Below are 19,035 nucleotides of genomic sequence, written 5' to 3'. Positions count from 1 at the left end.
GCTATCACACACACTCATTCATTCAAATACTCATTCATTCACAGATTCATTCCCTCAATCACGCATACTGATTCAAACACCCTCCCCACCCCCTTACTTGCACTGCAGCTCCTCGATGCCGCTCACAGACTTCAGCAGGGGGCACAGCCTCCCTCTGCGTTCTCTGGTACTGCACAGAGGACGCAGGATGTGATGTGATGTCAACTCTGCTGGGTTCCGCTTCCTCTGTGCAGGACAGAAGACCCTCCCACAGGTAAGTAGCAGGGCTCGTGTTGTAGCGGGGCTCGAGGTGCGGACCGCGTAAGATCGGTTGCCCTGGCTGCCGATCTTACGCGGGCCGCACCTCGAGGTCTCGCGGGCCGCATTTGCAGCGTTTCTATTGGGGGGGGTTCCTACGGCCCTGGGGGGGATTTCTTCATTATCGGTCCCCCCGCATGAGTTACTGGGGGGGATCTGTCCCCCCCGGTTCCTACGCCCATGTGGACACCTTGGTGGGGAATGTTTAAAGTTGGGCAAGAGGGCAGGTCCTGGCACCTTCCGTACCACCTTACACAGTCGTGGGCCAGCCGGCATCCCTGGGACCTCTGGGTGGCACCCAGCTTCCCCGAGCCTCGGGTCGGTTTCTCTTTTCTCAGGCACTTCCTGCCCAATTTCCCCTAATACCCACCCACATTCATTCCTCTCCATAAAAGGCACTCTGGGGTCAGCCCCGCCCTCATCTGTGGCTACTAGTCCTGTCCCCAAGCAAAGCCACTCCCCCCAGAAGAGAAAGAGCTCCGGGTAGCCTTCCTTGGGACGTTCCCAGGAGTGTCAGGGGAGAGCTTCACTTCCCACAAAAACAAAGAGCACAGCAGGACAGTACCCCTAATTTGTGACTGTCCTGATTAAATCAAGACGATTGGGAGGTATGGAAGTGTCCTTCTTGTCCCTTTCGCTGGACACTGAGGCCTACCTCGTTTCTTGGTCTTCCTTGGTATGGGTTGGACGGCCTTCCTAAAGTGCTTTCCCCTGGCAGGATCGTCAATGTGGTCGGCTGGCTCTTCTTGATGCAAAGAAGGACTGGCTAATTCATCGTGGATATCGTCCTGTCCAGAAGAATTAGTATGAATTTGGGTGCATATAATATCTACGCATTGGATAGATTTTCCAATATCTTTGAGCATTGATGGAAATTTTCATAACGTACGACAAAAAGGGGAGAGAAGAATTCAGAGAAGAATTAAGAGATCTCAGTTGGGTCTCTTCACTAAAAGGAGAGTTGAGAGTTCAACTCCTTAACTTCACTATATATTGTGAAGTGTCAACCCCAGTGAGCTTGTGCTGCAGAAAGAAACTTGGCAAGCCCTGTATTAACAGTGAGATTTCTTCTCATATTCTTCTCAGTGATATTTCTGTCCAAATAACTCTTTGGACAGCACTTACTTTCGATTAAAATAATATTTAATAATAAATACAAATAAAAATACAAAAAAAAATAATTTGCACAACAACCTAAATATATATTTATACATAAATAAAATGACATCATATATATTGAAAACCAAACTCTGCTATAGAAAGTATAAAAATCCCATAAAGATCAATATATATAAATTTAAATAGATCAATAAATAGAAAAAAACACCTTACTCACTACCTCAATACCATTATCTCTTTAGAATTGGAGATGCATGTTTAATATAACGCATTTAATTATCTTTCTTACCATTCTATGTTTTTTTCCAAATAACCTTGTGTTTGCTAAAAAAAAAATAAAAAAATTGTTAAAAATCGCAAACTAAAAAATGTCCAGGACACTTTTATTTTGGGGGGTGTGGTGATTGGCTGCCTTTTCATTCAGTATCTAAAATATGGGGCGAGCGCGAGTGCATGCAGTCATGTGTAGCCTTGTACATATTCGAAAAAGAAGACGTTAAAGATGTCCCTTTTATTGTCTGGCTTATTTACCAAGATGGTCCGGTGCTCTTGTTTAGTTATCGTAACGTACATAACCAACGGACATTCTTCCTATTTAGAGATCCGGTATCCAGGCAGTGAAGCTGCCCAAACATCTCGTAAGACAAAAGACACAGCTGAGAATCCCAGGCGCACACAACCGTGGACAAAATGAGCTCATAATTAGCGGTTTGATGTCATTTAACAGTATGATTTCTAAGAACCCGCCCGCCTTCCTTTTTAATACGAGCTTTCACGGTAATTTGCGTTATTTTCCAGAACGTGACAATTCTACGAGAGACATGACTATAAGCGACAAAGTCTTTTCCGTGGCAGATCTGGTGCTGCAGAGTGCGGCTGCCGGGGATAAATACCCCGATGTGTATTCAGTGAGCTGAAAAATGTAGCGTGCTGTCGCAGATATCCGACCATGATGTCATCAGGCGGCCGCTGGCCTTAAAGTGCCACCTCATAATCATCTGTCCAGCCCTGAGGGGGCCTGGTAAACTTTATTCATTATGTTCATTAGAGAAAGTCAACTAACAAACAGTGTGATGTTCTACGGAGAACCCTTAAACAGATAATTCTAACATGCTTTTACAATTTTCAGTAAACCACTTAGTTATATAGTCATATAGTGTATTAAATCTACCTGTTGTGCAATTATTTTTGAAACATTGTATTTAAAAGGGACTGTTTAGTCTCAATAAACCTGGTGTTACGCCGGATCAGGCACCACAGGTGATGGACCCACGATGCAGAGATGGCGAGAATATCCGATAGACAAGCCGAGATCGAGACAGGCAGCACAGGAGCGTGGTCAATGCAATAGCCGGGGTCGGGGCAGGCAGCACAGGATCAAGGTCAAATAACAAAGCCGAGGTCGGGACGGGCAGCGCAGGATCAAGGTCAAATAACAAAGCCGAGGTCTGGTACACGTGGAGATCAATCAATTCGCAAGAGCACCCAGAGAACATTAACATGGACTCGTTGAACGGGCAATGAAACAAGGAACAGGAAGGTTTAAATAGAGCCAATGGCGGGAGAGCAGGTAAGATGACGTCATCGCGACCGGCGCAATAGCGTCGTCGCGATGGCAACAACAAAACAAAACTTCCTGCCTGTGTTACCTCCGTGAAAGACGCGGAGGGGCCACACAGGCAGGGGAGGTAAAACAACCTCCGTGGACATGCAGCGGCGATCAACCTCTTGGTTAACTACGAGGTCCTCTCTGCCTGTGTTGCCGCCGCGAGCGACGCGGCAGTGCCACACAGGCAGAAGAGGTACTGGTCGGGTGCCGCGAGCATGTAGCGGCGGATCGTTTCTCCGATCGCCGCTGATATGCTGCGGCAGCCCGAACAGAACCGTCATTGACCGGGAGGCGTGCCTGCTCTATACGCACGCCCCCTCGTGTGCGTGTAGAGCGCACGTCAGTACACGAGGGGGACGTGCGCGAGGAACGCCGTGGGACCCCGGCCGGACAGGTAGGTGTAACACCTGGGGAGATCCCAGGGATTCTCCCTTACAGTCATATCTGTCCAGATTTCGCTTGGGGCTCTAGAAATTAGAACTGATTGCCGTGCCTCGGGGTGAATATATTTAATCTCTGTGTTAGGGGCGGTGGTGTTTGGCCATGCCCACTCACGACCCAGGTCCAGCCCCAATTCTCCCCTTTTGAATTCTTTTGAGGGTTAGCCCCACCCCTATATACAACTAGCCCCACCTCCTTAACACAGACACTCCCCTTTCCCTGCCTTTGAGGAGCAGGAGATGGAAAGCTCTAAGGGCCACCAGCCTGGAAAGTTCTGTTCCCTGTATCTCAGGTAAATGAGCATCCGTCACTATATGATATTACTCTATGGAGTCTATTCCCAGCCTGATAATGAGTCTCTATGATAAAGGTCCATCTTTTCAACAGTTTACAAATCACCCTCTGTATCTGGTCCATTTTACACAGAATCCACAATATAATGAAAAAGAAGAATTCTATTTTTATTGTTTACCTCTGGCACCGGTTATTTTGGCTGCAAATCTAGCACTGGCAATTTTTTCAGCTTTATTAAGCAAAGTTAAGAAAGTCACGATCCTTTCTTGCTCGTTGGATTCCATACTTTCTATGCTAGATTGTTCTCCGTCTTCTACAAAATAAAACAAAAACCCAGTGAATGTAACGCTCGCTCCGACAGATCAGTTTACAATGAAACAAATTAATAACTACATAACATCTACTACTGATTTTATCTTAAAGAATGACTTGTTCCCAGTGGCGACTCTAGAAACAATATATAGGGGGGGCACACAAGATATCACAGTCAAACTGGGGGGGCATTCATAATTTCCAAAAGTAATGTGCTATGGAATTATACTTTTGTTATTGGGCTAAAATAATACTTGATCATTCAACATGGGAAGCCTGAAGCCACAATTGAGTGCGACTAATCCTTGAAATAAATATTATAACACAATAAATAATTTTTCCACTAAATGATTTCAGGGCCTTGAACGTTTTGTCCCCTGAAGTCACTACAACTTCAGGAGGGCATTTTATCTCTGGATAAATATAAATTACATAATTCCTACTGTAAGTTAAGTGCCAGGAACAGATGACCAAACACACACACCAACACAGGCTCTGTCACACCAACACCCAGACACACACACCAACACAGGCTCTGTCACACCAACACCCAGACACACACACCAACACAGGCTCTGTCACACCAACACTCAGACACACACACCAGGACAGGCTCTGCGACACCGACAACCAAACATACACACGCACACCAGGACAGGCTCTGCCACACAGACACACAGACACACACACCAACACAGGCTCTGTCACACCAACACTCAGACACACACACCAACACAGGCTCTGTCACACCAACACCCAGACACACACACCAACACAGGCTCTGTCACACCAACACCCAGACACACACACCAACACAGGCTCTGTCACACCAACACCCAGACACACACACCAACACAGGCTCTGTCACACCAACACTCAGACACACACACCAGGACAGGCTCTGCGACACCGACAACCAAACATACACACGCACACCAGGACAGGCTCTGCCACACAGACACACAGACACACACACCAACACAGGCTCTGTCACACCAACACTCAGACACACACACCAACACAGGCTCTGTCACACCAACACTCAGACACACACACCAACACAGGCTCTGTCACACCAACACTCAGACACACACACCAGGACAGGCTCTGCGACACCGACAACCAAACATACACACACACACCAGGACAGGCTCTGCCACACAGACACCCACACACATCAGGACAGGCTTTGCCACATCCAAACACACACACACACACCAGGACAGGCTCTGCCACACAGACACCCACACACACCAGGACTGGCTCTGCCACACTGACAACTGAACACACACATCAGGACAGGCTCTTCCACACCCACATCCAAACCCACACACACACACACAGACAGGCTCTGACACACTGACACCCAAACACACACCCTAGGACAGGCTCTGCCACACTGACAACTGAACACACACCAGGACAGGCTCTGCCACACCAACACCTATACACACACCCGAGGACAGGCTCTGCTACACTGATAACCAAAAACACACAAACAGCAGGACACAATCCACGTCACAGACGTCTGCATCAGGATGAATTTTTCACACTGCATTGTCGTTAATACCCCCCTTAGCGATTTTGCCCCTGCTGCCCATATATATTAATATTAGCCCCAGTTGCCGATAGCAGGTATAGATCAACACATTAACACACAAACCAAGCTTTGCATGGATAGATCAACTGAAATTCACCTGTGATCTCAGCACTGAAGGTATATATCAAATAAACAGAATCAGACATACAAATCCTGTATTTGCAGGTATACAGTAGTATATGAAACGTAGCATTGCAGGTATAGTAACATAGTAACATAGTTCATAAGGTTGAAAAAAGACCAAAGTCCATCAAGTTCAACCATATTGTGTCCCTACTGTGTTGATCCAGAGGAAGGCAAAAAAACCCTTATGAAGCAGATGCCAATTGCCCCATACCAGGGGGAAAATTCCTTCCCGACTCCAAATATGGCAATCAGAATAAATCCCTGGATCAACGTTCTGTCCCTATTAATCTAATATCCATAACTTGTAATATTATTGCTTTCAAGAAACACGTCCAGGCTCCTTTTGAACTCTTTTATTGAGTTTACCATCACCACTTCCTCTGGCAGAGAGTTCCATAATCTCACCGCTCTTACTGTAAAGAACCCCCATCTGTGCTGGTGTAGAAACCTTCTTTCCTCCAACCGTAGAGGATGTCCCCTTGTTATAGATACAGTCCTGGGTATAAATAGGTCCTGGGAGTGATCTCTGTACTGTCCCCTTATATATTTATACATAGTTATTAAATCCCCCCTAAACCGTCTTTTTTCCAAACTAAATAACCCTAATTCTGATAATCTTTCTGGGTACTGTAGTCCTCCCATTCCCCTTATTACTCTGGTTGCCCGTCTTTGAACCCTCTCCAGCTCCACTATATCTTTCTTGTACACTGGTGCCCAGTACTGTACACAGTATTCCATGTGTGGTCTGACTAGTGACTTGTACAGTGGTAGAATTATTTCCTTGTTGTGGGCATCTATGCCCCTTTTGATGCACCCCATGATTTTATTTGCCTTAGCAGCAGCTGCCTGACACTGGTCGCTACAGGTAAATTTACTGTTAACTAAAACTCCTAAGTCCTTTTCCATGTCAGTCGTCCCCAGTGTTTTCCCATTTAATACATATTCCCAGCCTGGATTTTTCTTCCCCATGTGCATAACCTTACATTTATCTGTGTTGAACCTCATCTGCCACATCCCAGCTCAAGCCTCCAACCTATGCAGATCCATTTATAGATCAAATAAATACATGGAAACAGCATTGCAGGTATTAATCAACTGAATAAGACATACAAACACTGTATTTGCAGGTATACATAAATAATGTATGGAAATATGGACCTACAGAATAACGCAAAAACCCAGCTTTGCAGGTATAGATCAATTGGAATTCATATAAAAACACGGCATTAAAAGGTATATTTAAAACCCCCTAAATTACATGCATAGATCACAGGTTGCGCACCCCAAAGGCGGCCCTGCCGTCCACACTGCCCACACAGCAATCACACTCCTATCATACCCAGGCAACCAGTAAATGCTGGTACCTAGGCATGATGGGACTGTGCTTGCTGTGATTGCTGTTAGCAATCACACTCCTATCATGCCAGGTCGGCCAGTACATGCTGGTACAGGGTGGCTGTAAGTGATGTGTAGACCCCATACTGCTGGCAGCATCAATACACAAGGGGGGCAGCTAGCTAGGTTTCAGCATGTACTGGCTGACTTGGCATGATAGGAGTTTGATTGCTAAGAGCAATCAAAGTCCCATCATGCCTAGGTTCCAGCACTTACACATCCAACCAGTAAATGCTGAAACCTAGGGATGATGGGACTGTGATTGCTGTTAGCAATCACACTCCTATCATGCCAAGTCAGCCAGTACATGCTGGTACAGGATGGCTGTAAGTGATGTGCAGACCCCATACTGCTGGCAGCATCCATAGACAAGGGGGGCAGCTAGCTAGGTTTCAGCATGTACTGGCTGACTTGGCATGATAGGAGTGTGATTGCTAAGAGCAATCAAAGTCCCATCATGCCTAGGTTCCAGCACTTACACATCCAACCAGTAAATGCTGAAACCTAGGCATGATGGGACTGTGATTGCTGTTAGCAATCACACTCCTATCATGCCAAGTCAGCCAGTACATGCTGGTACAGGATGGCTGTAAGTGATGTGCAGACCCCATACTGCTGGCAGCATCCATAGACAAGGGGGGCAGCTAGCTAGGTTTCAGCATGTACTGTCTGACTTGGCATGATAGGAGTGTGATTGCTAACAGCAATCACAGTCCCATCATGCCTAGGTTCCAGCACTTACACATCCATGCTATCACACACACACTCATTCATTCATATACTCATTCATTCACAGATTCATTCCCTCAATCATACATTCTCATTCAAACTCCCTCCCCACCCCTTACCTGCACTGCAGCTCCTCGATGCCGCTCACAGACTTCAGCAGAGGGCGCGGCCTCCCTCTGCGTTTTCTGGTAAAGCACAGAGGAAGCGGGACTGGAGCAGAGTCATGTGATGTCACGTGAACTCTGCTAGGTTCCGCTTCCTCTATGCAGTACAGAAGACCCTCCCACAGGTAAGTAGCAGGGCTCGAGGTGCGGCCTGCGTAAGATTGGTTGCCTTGGCTGCCGATCTTACTCAGGCCGCACCTCTCTCTCCTCCCCGTTAAAAAAATAAATTAAAAAAAAGAAAGAAAGACGGGATCCAAATTTAGCAGGGGGGGCAACAGGGGGGGCAAGGATTAACCTGGGGGGGGCAATTGCCCCCCCTTGCCCCCCTGTAGCGACGCCACTGCTTGTTCCTGATTTTAAAAAAAAACTGTTGTGTCGTTTATATTGTCAATATGTCGTACAATATTATTATCACAAATAAATGGTGCCATTACGAGATATCAGATAATTAAATCAAGTGACCACAGGGACACAAGAGCTTACTATCACAGGGACCCATTGTGGATATAATCTGAATATTCTCTCTCTTTTATAAACATCAATCAGTCTAGAATGCCTGATCAGCCCATTGAAAGTAATCATAAGCGTCCGATTCAGAATGTTCACGCGATCTGCTGATGGGACCGTTTCTGATAACATTGGGGTTGATGAATCCAATAATTAAAACTGCCTTGGTATCGTATAATGATATAAAAGGAACTATCGGGTTTTTAAGTATAATCCGGTCGTGGATGTGATTCACTTTGAATTTTGAAGTGAATTTTGCTTTGAAAAAGCTATTTTTTGTGCATTCTAGAAGATTAACGTTAACATTGATGGTGTCACGGCTTTGTACGTTTTTCGCCAAATCTTTTTAAGTAACCTCAATGCCCCTGCAGGAAGCCATCATACTCACGGGGCAATAATTTAGTAGTTTGGGAGATCACTGGTGGATATGGCTTGGTTCGAGTATGGAGCAATTTGGGTGTTGTAAAAAACGTAGTCAATAAACTTTTGCCCTTATCCGATAGAAAGTAGAAAGCACTGAGGGAACAATCATGTTTCTACATTTGAGATTCAGGGGACTTTTGCTTTGTGATGTCACTATGTGCGCAGTGACATCACTGGGCAGACTTTGGTAGCTTCTGTCTGCTTATGCTTGTCGGCCTTAGAAACCCACCCCAAAAAATATAATATTTCTACTGTGATCAACGCAACTTTTCGGCCGACTCTAACCATCTACAAAATTAACCAAATTAAGAAAATAATTTTTTAAAAAATAATACGTATGTGGTGTCTGTTTTCAGCCTAAATTACTAAATTACAGATTTTTTTTTTAAAGTGATGAATTTCACAATCTGTGTGGAATTTTATACCACATCCCCTGGATCGTGGATCTCAAGATATATTCTGCAGGTATAACGTCCGCCAATGTTTACTTAATACATGACCGTATTACAGTTTGGATGAGACATATATCTAAATAAGATGACCTTGAGCATCTTCAGATATTAACCCTTTGATTAGCCTATCGCAAAGACTTGATTGTGGTCACTCACTAATAATGACAATCAAATGAAAGTTAAAAAAAAAACCTGCATTCATTCACCTGTGTTCAAGTAGGATTTTCCAGGAGCAGCTGGGACGTACATACCTTTACTGAGTTGCTGGGCGTCAAGAATCAGCGGAGAGCCTTCCACCAGGCGCGCTGCAGAAATCAGGGCTGCTATGGCTATGCTAAGGCTCGCTAGAGTGTCCATTACTTTTTGTCGTGGAGTTGGTCCTTGGTTTATTCTCTAAGCGCCTCTGGTTAAGGCTTGTCAAGAGGACCTCTGCTTCTGCTTCTCGGCGCGGAGCAGGCAGTCTTATAAATGTGCGTTTCCCCTGGAAGATTCCACGAACAAGACCCCAATCAAATTCCACTTAACTAAGTCGCATTTTTGACATTTGGCAAATTGTGTCCACGATTTTGTGTGGTTTGCATTGTGCGCCCCTGGAAGAAGAGATTCCAACGTCAGAGGCCTTTTCTCTCCTTGTGCAAACACATTAAATGTCTGTTATCGCTGCTTGAACAGAAGAATCCCCAAATGTATGGGCAAACTTTGGGAAAGAGATCCTCTGGCGGCTATCTGTGTCTTTCAATCTAGCCACATATTTCCATTGTCTCCGTTCTGCATGCTAATAAGGTTCTGCTAATTAAAAAGGCGATTTCAGACGTGCCGATGACGTCAGTGGTTGGCATAGCAAATGTACAGACAGTGGAATGTATTAAAGTAATATATGTCACCCCAACCTAGGTCAGCGTCAAGGTGCTCATTGTTCTTAGACTATCGGACGACGTCACGTTATAATGACATCTATTCATATGGGGAAAATGCTACTGTACGTATTCACTAATCAGAACGCTGTAGGTTAGATGCCATGAAGTGAAGAATTTCATCCCACCGTTATGCCGGGCCGGCTCAACGCCTATCGATGGTGGAACATGCCATGGTTTGGTTTCCATAGTCCATAGTTTATGTGATGGCACCAGTGGCGTACTTAAGGAGGTCGGCGCTCTGGGATTGACCCGGAAAAGCCACCCAAGACCTACCAAGTATCGAGGGAACTTCATCTTGGGATATGACATCATAATATGGAGGTCTACAAAGATTTTAGTATGAATGGACTGGTTTCAAGTGAGATCTCTGATCTCTGGTCCATTTAGAGCTCCGGTGTGCTGGGGGGGGGGCAGTCTCCCAATAGGGCTATTATTCCCTACTAACTCTATCCCATGTATCGGCAACACTAGACCTCAGCCTTTCCTACCTAGGTGAGATTATACCACTATGGCGCCAAACTCGCTGTTGAGTGGACACATTCCAGTCTCGGATGGATACAGATTAACAAATTAATATGAATATATGGCAAAATACCTAATATTGATTAAACAGAAGGTGTAGCAGGTACTTTGATGATTTAATCTTATATGATACTTGAGTTGTCCCTTACATTAAGTAGAACTATCATATATCAGCTGTTTGTGTCCACCAGGGATATACCGAACCCTCATCAGAAAAAACAATGGGAATAAGGCTTATGAGAATTTTGAGGAGTATATTGGATTCCGTAGTCTGTGTATAAATAATCCTTACGCGTGTTAGAAGTCCATCTTCATTAATTATACTCTTAAAAACGTGTGCAGTTAAGTTCTAAAGAGCCTTTCTTAATAGCGAGGCCCTGAGCAAGCCTCCTCTACTGGTCCATTCCCCAAGTTACCAGCCCAGGAGTCCCTGCCACGGTTCAATGGAGGTAGCGTGGTGCCAAGCTCCAACATTCGACATCTTATCCCGATGCCCTAAGGTAAGTCTGGGCCCAAGCAGCTGCCCCTTTTGCCCCATGTTAAAGAAGACCCTGGTTGGCCTGCACATGTTTAATGCATCAGAAATATTAGGTTCCGAGGGTAAATCCCAACATTCCTATCCACGGCATAAATCACTCAAATGGAAGCTGTAAATCTATTTTTCAGTTGGCTATGTAATTTTCTCGGTGTCAAGAGTCAAATATTCTTATCTAGTGAATGTCCCCTTCACCTAGGCCAGGGGTAGGCAACCTTCGGATCCCCAGATGTTGTGAACTACATTTCCCTTGATGCTTTGGCAGCATTATGACTGTAAGAGCATTATGGGAGTTGTAGTTCACAACATCAGGAGAGCCGAAGATTGCCTACCCCTGACCCAGGCTATCGGCACATTATTTATGTAAATGGTGTAATCTTTTGAGTGGAACTTCAAAAGGATAAAGGATCTCTGATCTCAGAATCCTCGCCATCAGAAAACCTGTATTTGTTGCTCATATATGATTCTGCAAGGGAAAAAGCATAGAAAAATCTTCTCTGAAATGAACTTCCTTCCTGTATTTTGTGAAATCCGTTTAAATATTTAAATGTTTCTATCACAGCCCCTCTCTCTCTCTCTCCGTTCCTCCAAGCCACACGCGCCGGAATATGGATCGGTGAAGGCAGAGAGATCTTCTCGCTCTCCGTCAGCAGGAATGGAAGCTGTGCGGCTCTCTGCTCTTCAGAAAAAGCCAAGGATCAGAGTTAACTGGCAGGACCCAGCAGCCTCTAGTCGCAGGAGCAGAGATACTCTGCGCATGTCTGGGAATCGGCGTGTATACATGCGCGTTTCCGCTTACGTCTCTGTATGAATTCATGTGGTTGCGGTGGCTGCATATCCGTGTACGTGTGTTCTTGCATGTATGTGCAATATACTGTATGTCTTTGTGTGTCTATGTATGAATGCAGTGGAACAAGGAGAGAAGGATACAGGGTATGATTTCTTTTTATATTGTGTATTCTGATAAATAAATACCAAATACCTCCCGACATTTCAAAGAGGGACACTTGTTTTGGGGGCTTTGGTTGGGAGGTGCTTCCTTATACCGTATAAGCCGCTACCACTTCTGCTGGGTGGCTCTTCCATTTATCTACCACCCTACCAGTAAAGTAAAACTTCCTTACATTACATCTAAGCCTCTGAACCTCTAATTTAATATTATGATTTCTTGTTTGAAACATTTCTCCTCCTTTGAAATAAACGTCCCCCATGTACTTTGTTACTATATATAAAAATGCAGCCCTCTCCCAGCCTTCGATGAACCTGCTGAAAAGTTCCTCTGCCTTTGTAGCAATTTAATGTTGGCAACAGAAAAGGAAAGAAAAGGGTTTGCTCATTTTGGACCTTTATTTGGGGAAAGTAACACTTTTGACATCCAAAATATTCCCGCAGCTCAATGCATAGTCAGCCACTGTTTACAGCAACTTGTGATCATACTTTAAAACCCTCTTCGCAGTAGAAAGGGTCAAACATACCCATGCTAAATGTTAAAACATTTAGAAAAATTAATAAAAGGCATGGTATTAAAAAAAACAAACAACGAAGCTTCAAACAAAACAAACCAGTGTTTTTAAGACGAGGCAATTTTTTTTTTTTTTACAAAAATGCTGTTAAAAGCAGTTTAATCAAAGCCTTAGGAATCTCATGCTTCAAAGCATTAGGAATCCATTCATATGTATATACATTACAAGAGATCCACTTTTATAAAGCAAAAATATAAAAAGCTCATTTAAAAAGAAATCCATTCAATCCCAGAGAAATGAAGAATCGCAGGTAAACAATAAACTGTTAGGTAAGATGGAAATATTTATAAAAAAAAATAAACCAAATCCATAAATATGACTTTTTATATACCGGAGATAATGCAGAAACAGGCTCGGTTCCTCATGGAAGATCTAGTACTGCCAAATGGTCAACAATTTATTTTATGCACCAGGGTGAGACAGACGGGGTTAATACAGAGATCATTTCCTTAAAGCTCATTGTATTTAGGACCAAATTCCAATCAAGCTTCCAATATTTAAAGTTTTTACTCTGAAGCATGGAAACAGTTAAGTGAAAAGGGACACCAGGGCTCAATACTCGTCCAACTTTTTTATGAGCCATAAATTTTTAAGATCCAGTGTGGAAGTTTAACCTCTTATGGATCAGATGGGAATTCTAAGTCAGAACCTTGGGATATAACACATTCCCCATGTTCCCATATTCTAGATATGTTTCTAGACTAACACATAAGAAGGAACCAGAACATTATTGTATGAGGACCCAATATATATATATATATATATTTTTTTAGCAAACATTATATTTTCTGCTTCCATCACCAATCAATGATTTGCAAACATAAGCAGAAAATGCGCTGAAGCATCACACTAGGATGGATCCTTTACTGTAATATAATGCAATGTCTAAAAAAAGAATCATTTTGCAAAGTAGCCACCGAGAGAAGGAAACTTTGCACCTATTGGGTGCCCCAAATCTTTAAAAGGAGTTTTTACTTTGGGCAGTGAATGGCAGTCCTTGCATTGGATCTGAACATTCAAACAGGAAGTCATTAGATGCCTTATTGATTATTGATGTTATTTGGGGGGCACAGAGGGCCATGTCTGGTAAGGCATCATCTAATTATTACCCCTATTTATGGATCAAAAGGGAGATTTAGAAAAAATGGTGCACTGCTGACCCCTAGTGGTTGCATTTATGTATAGCGACAAAGGCAGCTACTGATTATAGATCAGGGGCGTCCAACCTGCGGCCCTCCAGCTGCTGCAGGACTACATCTCCCATAATGCTCTTTCAGCTAAGGGGCTGGCTGAGGAGGATGGGAGATGTAGTCCTGGAGCAGCTGGAGGGCCACAAGTTGGACAACCCTGTTATAGATGATTTCATCGCCGCAAGGATGAACCTTTATCATCTGGCAACAAATTAAAGAGTTAAAAACAGACATGTTGAAGTCATGTCTTAAAAGCCCTTTTTTGAACTATTTCTTAGCTGGGACACATTTTTCTTTATCAATAAAATGTATCACATAAAAAACCTAAATAAAAACATCAATATAAACCTTTTTTTGGAGGATGACCCTGTTACAAATCCTTGAAATGTTTAATAGTATATGTCATAAATCAGAGTGCTACTGCATTGGTAAATTACAAATAAGTCAAATATACTTATATATATTTATATACCGTAAAAAAAAAATTATAAAAAAGAAAACAAATTGTTTTAAATAAGACCAAATGTCAAGCTGCCTGCAGCCATTTTTTCCTTTCTTTTATTTTTTTAATCTAATTTTATATCAAACACTGATCTGAAGCCCTGCTTTCAAATACTTTTAAGAGTTGACCTGCAATATTTTAAAAGTAAATTAAATAAACACAATTTATTTTAAAACACACATGTCCATGCAAAACAAATTCAAATATATAAAAATTGCTGCGTTAGCCAAAGCCGTAAAAAGATTTTTTGTAAAAAAAACCAAAAAAAAAACCACGTGATTTGGTAGAATAAGTTTCTGACATGTACACAGTTAAGTGAAATCTCATAGAATAGGGGATGCATTGTAAATAACAAAGTATTCTGCGGCCCAGTCAAACTCAACACAGGTCTCACACATTGTTCATAGATTCTGCAAATATGGTGGACAATTCTTTGGATTTTAAAAATGTCCAATTATTTTTTTTGCTGAATGCCACCAATCTAAAAATCTCACATAGTTTGGACCTTAAAATAAGTTAGTTCCTTTTTATAGGTTAATGGAAAATAGGCTCATTTGATAAAATATTTGTATCCTATAGGGATATACTCTTGACTCCTGCAAATAGTTAAATCTGCCTAATTTATTACTTCAGCCTCAAAGTTTCTAAATTGGCCATATTTCAAATTTAACTCAAATGATATGGGGTTTTTTTTATGTACCGTCACAATGAGCTCTATAAGCACTGTAGTAAATAGATTTTCTAATTAATGTATTATTTTTACTTAACTTTTTTTATTTATTTAAAATATCTCCCTGCTTTGGTTGTGATGCTGATTTAGACTTCTGTGTAGAACTGTTCTAGAAATGCTAGTACCAAGTAGAGAAGCGTGTTCCTCCTGTATGGGGAAGCAACTTCAAATCATACAGTATAGAAACTTTTCATACTCATTATCTGTTTTTATTAATGAGATCTTAGCTAAAGCAGATATTTAAATATTTAAATATAACTCCAAAAAACATAAAAAAAATGTATTTTGTTTTCTTGCAAAAAGTAAGCATTGAACTTATGAGAATTTCGGTACCAGGCAAGGATCACCACTACTATCCATTCTATTTGTCTGATGAGAAAATGGCAATACTCTCTGCACAGCATTAGATTATCACACATGACTCCGATACAAATAACAAATTTCTGGCAAGTCATTCTGGAAAAGAAAATAGTTCTGGATAAATCATCCAAAAAAAATTGTAAACAATATCCATGTACAACCGGAACAGCACAAGGCAACGTAAAAAAAAGTCCCAAACTTAACACAAGTATAAATAAAAAGAAGTTCCTCGGCATTCCTCGCAGTTCATATTATTCAATAGTCATTGATGGATTTTTTTTATTTTTTTTTAAAAAGTCATAAAAAGATACCTTTATGTAAAAAAAAAATGTAAATTATACCTGGAAGCAACATAATTGAAACAAAAAGAAGCATTGAGTCTAAGGTGCCATTAGAAAGGGGCCGTTTTTGTGAGGGTTAACTCTTGTGTCACTACAGCATTAAATTACAAGGGTGTCCCAACTTAATATTGTTTTAGAAATCACAGATACAATGATATGAATGGATTTTATGAAATATTCAAATAATGTAGGCCAAGGCTCCCCCCAACCCCCCCCCCCCGTAAGGTCTGATTAGCCTCCTATCTTCAGCTGGCCGTCTTCTGGAAAATCAGATCTATCCGATGCAAAAATGAACTGTGCCTTTAATGTCTACTTTACTCCGTTTTAAAAATAGACGATAAAAGAGTGAAATCCCCAAAACAAACATCTCAAGAATCCGAAATCCATTTTTTTCCTCTCCCGTATTGTGATTTCACAGCATTGCCAAACCAGAACCATTCGCAGTCCTCATCTGAGAACCTTCCAGTGTTACCATAAAGCAAAGTGTCCTTAAACTGAAGTTAACTTATGTTCGGCCTTCATGAGACAGGCAGTCCTTCTCAATATGGTCGCCATACTGCTTCTTCCAGTCTTGGTGTCGTACCCATGTTGGTTGGGGAGTTGCTGTGGCTTCCTTCTGCCTCAACAACATCACTTTGGTTTGGAAGGTTTGGGTTCAATAGAGTGGACCCTGTAGAGGCGTTAGTACAGGGGGGAAGGATACGAGGAGGTGACCTCTCTCCCCCTGACATCATGGAGAACTGGTATGATCCAGCGGATGTTCCATAATAGAGATGATATGATGGAGAACTGGTCTGAAAGGGGCCACCTTGAGCCTGAGAAGAACCTGGATATGGGGGCGGTAGGTAGGTATGGTATCTGGTGGCTGTGGTCATTGCTGACATACCAATTCCTATTCCTGAAGTAACCGGAGTTGGGGTGTAAGTAAAAGCCCCTGGATAGTGCATGCGCGGGTCAGAAATCGAAGGAAGTCCTGAAAACTGACGATCAATCCCAACTCGAGGGTCGCTAAATGCCGTTAGGTCTGAAGCTCCTGTGTGAAGAAAAAAAAATGTTAGTTAAGAAAAAAATAATGCCAGTCATACTCATGTCTCAGTCTACTAGACAAACACCCTGACTCCATATCATACTGCCTGGGGGAATGGCTCAGTCTTAATTAACCAGCCTGACACGCTGTCTAATGAAAGTTTATGGAGGAACGGACTTCATTAAAATTGCCATAAAGCGTCAGCTCAGTGTGTTGTCTGAGGGAAAAGTCACTGAGAATATCACATGACCGACAACAATGGCCGCCTCCAGGTCTGCAGATAAATGAGATAAAACCAGTGTTTTTAATGTTAATTATTACTGTATACAGCACCGGATTTTATGCACAAGGAAAAAATATATATTTTTCAACGGACTTCCCCGTTTAGGATCCCAACGTCACCCGCAGCACTCCAGACCTGACTGTTATTCACGGTCTGTCTGATGAATTCTCCCGCTCGTTTAAGTAACTTTGCAGAAAGGACTATTAGTCTGAGGACCGATCACGACACTTTTATCAGGTCTCAACAAGCTTAACGCCAAAAATAATCACATACTGGGAAAGTTCCTTTCGTTGTCAGTTCATTCATTTTCCGCCGGCTGGATACTAATCACAGCCCGAGATGCAGACGGGGAGAGAAGAGACGGGGTGAAACATCTCACCCTAATCGCCGCCGACAGACAGATAGCAGACGGTGCTGCGGCGCGGTCACGTGACCAGATTTTACCTTTAAACCGGGTCACCTATGGAAAACGTATGACGCGGGGGTGGGGTCATTAAAGCAGGAAGGATTGGCCAGACTATAATTGCTATAGGGCGCTATTGTTTTTTTTTTTTTATTAAAAAAAAATGGTTGCCCCTTTAAAAGAGTTAATAGCCATCCAATGCCAGGCGGGTACAGGATCGTTCTGTAGGGGCGATAAGAACGCTCCGAGAAAACATTCTGGACTCTGAATATTGTCTGTTTTCAAACAGAACGCGCTTTTCTGGAGCTCATTCCTCCCCTGATGATCGGGGACTGTGGAGGCGGCTAAAAGCGTCACATTTTTTATTCATTGCTCTTAATTTTTTTAAATTGTTTTTCTGGTGTCGGACAAAAAGTCTCTTTTTGACGCGGCTGACAACAAACCTCAGCCTTAGGCCCCGTGTGATAAAGATTTCACACTCACGACGTCTGCATGAAAAGGCCGATAGTTTGCCGCGTACAGTTATTAGCTGTCCTTAACCCATTAGTTCCCAAATCCTCCGGCCTCCCCAAACCAGACTGATAACACATTAGCGTTATATGAATACAACAACTGGGAGGACTCGGCGTGCTTATGGTGGATACACTGGGGCAACAAGAGATATTTAATAATATATATATATATACCTTTAATGTGTCCAGCTTGGTCCTTAAGGGGGGCAGTACAGAAAGTCCAAAAATCAGGGGCATTGGACTTGGACAGCCCCAAACCAACATGTAACAGGGTATTAAACTGGTGTTCCAATTACAGTATCTATCTATCTGTTCAAGCGCATGCACAATCACATCTATATACTGTATATATGGAGAGAGGGAAAGAGGGTAAGAGAGGACTGTTGACATCTATGAAAAAAGTCAGATGTGTGAAAGTATTAAACCCCATACAATCACTTCCATTGTGTGGAATCCAATGGAAGCCTCCAGCAAGTGAAGTGAATGAATGAAGTGATCTATAATAACATATCCATACATGAATGTATAGGGGTAATACAGAAGGCATTTCTGTGTCCCAGGCGCAGTAATATTTCGCTTACAGTAACAGCACGAGATGAGATAAAGTGTTTTTATCTGTATTTCCGATCTGTTTGGAATTAACCCAGAAAGTGCTTTCTTTTGATGATCTCCAGACATTATGATCATGGTGACATTAAACCGAAAGGCTTCACTTGGTGAAC

General features: G+C 42.7%; 1 protein-coding gene across 3 annotated transcripts in view; it reads right to left on the bottom strand.

Moving 5' to 3' along the window:
• Nucleotides 1-16,627: 16,627 nt before the first annotated feature.
• Nucleotides 16,628-19,035, bottom strand: part of LOC149275840 (runt-related transcription factor 1) — a 54,940-nt gene continuing 52,532 nt past the window's right edge. For all 3 annotated transcript variants that reach the window (XM_089504227.1, XM_089504228.1, XM_089504229.1), the window contains one exon: nucleotides 16,628-17,121. In XM_089504227.1, coding sequence (XP_089360353.1) covers nucleotides 16,628-17,121 — 494 coding nt within the window. The remainder of the gene's footprint in view (nucleotides 17,122-19,035) is intronic.

Source organism: Sceloporus occidentalis, unplaced genomic scaffold (assembly GCF_023333645.1).
Source record: "Sceloporus occidentalis isolate IW3139 unplaced genomic scaffold, rSceOcc1.0.p SCAF_262, whole genome shotgun sequence".
Lineage (NCBI taxonomy): Eukaryota > Metazoa > Chordata > Lepidosauria > Squamata > Phrynosomatidae > Sceloporus > Sceloporus occidentalis.
Note: the sequence above shows the minus strand (reverse complement) of the source record. Positions and strands in the feature narration are given on the sequence as shown.